This window comes from Oncorhynchus nerka, unplaced genomic scaffold (genome assembly GCF_034236695.1).
Source record: "Oncorhynchus nerka isolate Pitt River unplaced genomic scaffold, Oner_Uvic_2.0 unplaced_scaffold_703, whole genome shotgun sequence".
In the NCBI taxonomy this organism is placed as follows: Eukaryota; Metazoa; Chordata; class Actinopteri; order Salmoniformes; family Salmonidae; genus Oncorhynchus; species Oncorhynchus nerka.
Genome location: NW_027040471.1, coordinates 270,245 through 271,524, shown reverse-complemented (window position 1 = coordinate 271,524; position 1,280 = coordinate 270,245). Strand labels below are relative to the sequence as shown.

General features: G+C 54.1%; 1 protein-coding gene across 1 annotated transcript in view; it reads right to left on the bottom strand.

The window, feature by feature from the left end:
• Positions 1–246: 246 nt before the first annotated feature.
• Positions 247–1,280, bottom strand: part of LOC135571189 (uncharacterized) — a 39,908-nt gene continuing 38,874 nt past the window's right edge. Inside the window, exons 4-5 of the mRNA XM_065016974.1 lie at positions 658–1,280; positions 247–528 (exon numbers count right to left, since the gene is read on the bottom strand). The exon at positions 658–1,280 is cut by the window's right edge and continues 865 nt beyond it. Coding sequence (XP_064873046.1) covers positions 247–528; positions 658–1,280 — 905 coding nt within the window. The remainder of the gene's footprint in view (positions 529–657) is intronic.

Sequence of the window (1,280 nt, the reverse complement as noted above, 5' to 3'; positions counted from 1 at the left end):
TGGAACAGGGGGGGGCTTTCGAGGGTCCAGAGTTGAGTTTGAGGGGGGCTTTCAAGGGTCCAGAGTTGAGTTTGAGGGGGGCTTTCGAGGGTCCAGAGTTGAGTTTGAGGGGGGCTTCGAGGGTCCAGAGTTGAGTTTGAGGGGGGACTTTCGAGGTCCAGAGTTGAGTTTGAGGGGGGCTTTCGAGGGTCCAGATTGAGTTTGAGGGGGCTTTTGAGGGTCCAGAGTTGAGTTTGAGGGGGGGCTTTAAGGGTCAGAGTTGAGTTTGAGGGGGGCTTTCGAGGTCCAGAGTTGAGTTTGAGGGGGAAGCTTTGGGTCCAGAGTTGAGTTTGAGGGGGGCTTTCGAGGGTCCAGAGTTGAGTTTGAGGGGGGCTTTCGAGGGTCAGAGTTGAGTTTGAGGGGGCTTTCTAGGGTCCAGAGTTGAGTTTGAGGGGGCTTTCGAGGGTCAGAGTTGAGTTTGAGGGGGCTTTCGAGGGTCCAGAGTTGAGTTTGAGGGGGCTTTCGAGGGTCAGAGTTGAGTTTGAGGGGCTTTCAAGGGTCAAGAGTTGAGTTTGAGGGGGCTTCTAGGGTCCAGAGTTGAGTTTGAGGGGGGCTTTGAGGTCCAGAGTTGAGTTTGAGGGGGCCTTTGAGGGTCCAGAGTTGAGTTTGAGGGGAAGCTTTCATTTGGTCCAGAGTTGAGTTTGAGGGGGCTTTGGTCAAGTTGAGTTTGAGGGGGCTTTCGAGGTCCAGAGTTGAGTTTGAGGGGGCTTTCGAGGTCCAGAGTTGAGTTTGAGGGGGCTTAGGTCCAGAGTTGAGTTTGAGGGGGCTTTCGAGGGTCCAGAGTTGAGTTTGAAAAGCTTCAGGGTCCAAGTTGAGTTTGAGGGGGAAGCTTTCCCAGGGTCCAGAGTTGAGTTTGAGGGGGAAGCTTTGAGGTCCAGAGTTGAGTTTGAGGGGGAAGCTTTGAGGTCCAGAGTTGAGTTTGAGGGGGGCTTTCGAGGGTCCAGAGTTGAGTTTGAGGGGGAAGCTTTGAGGGTCCAGAGTTGAGTTTGAGGGGAAGCTTTCAGGGTCCAGAGTTGAGTTTGAGGGGGGCTTTTGAGGGTCCAGAGTTGAGTTTGAGGGGGAAGCTTTCGAGGGTCCAGAGTTGAGTTTGAGGGGGAAGCTTTCGAGGGTCCAGAGTTGAGTTTGAGGGGGAAGCTTTCGAGGTCCAGAGTTGAGTTTGAGGGGAAGCTTTCGAGGGTCCAGAGTTGAGTTTGAGGGGGCTTTCGAGGTCCAGAGTTGAGTTTGAGGGGGAAGCTTTCGAG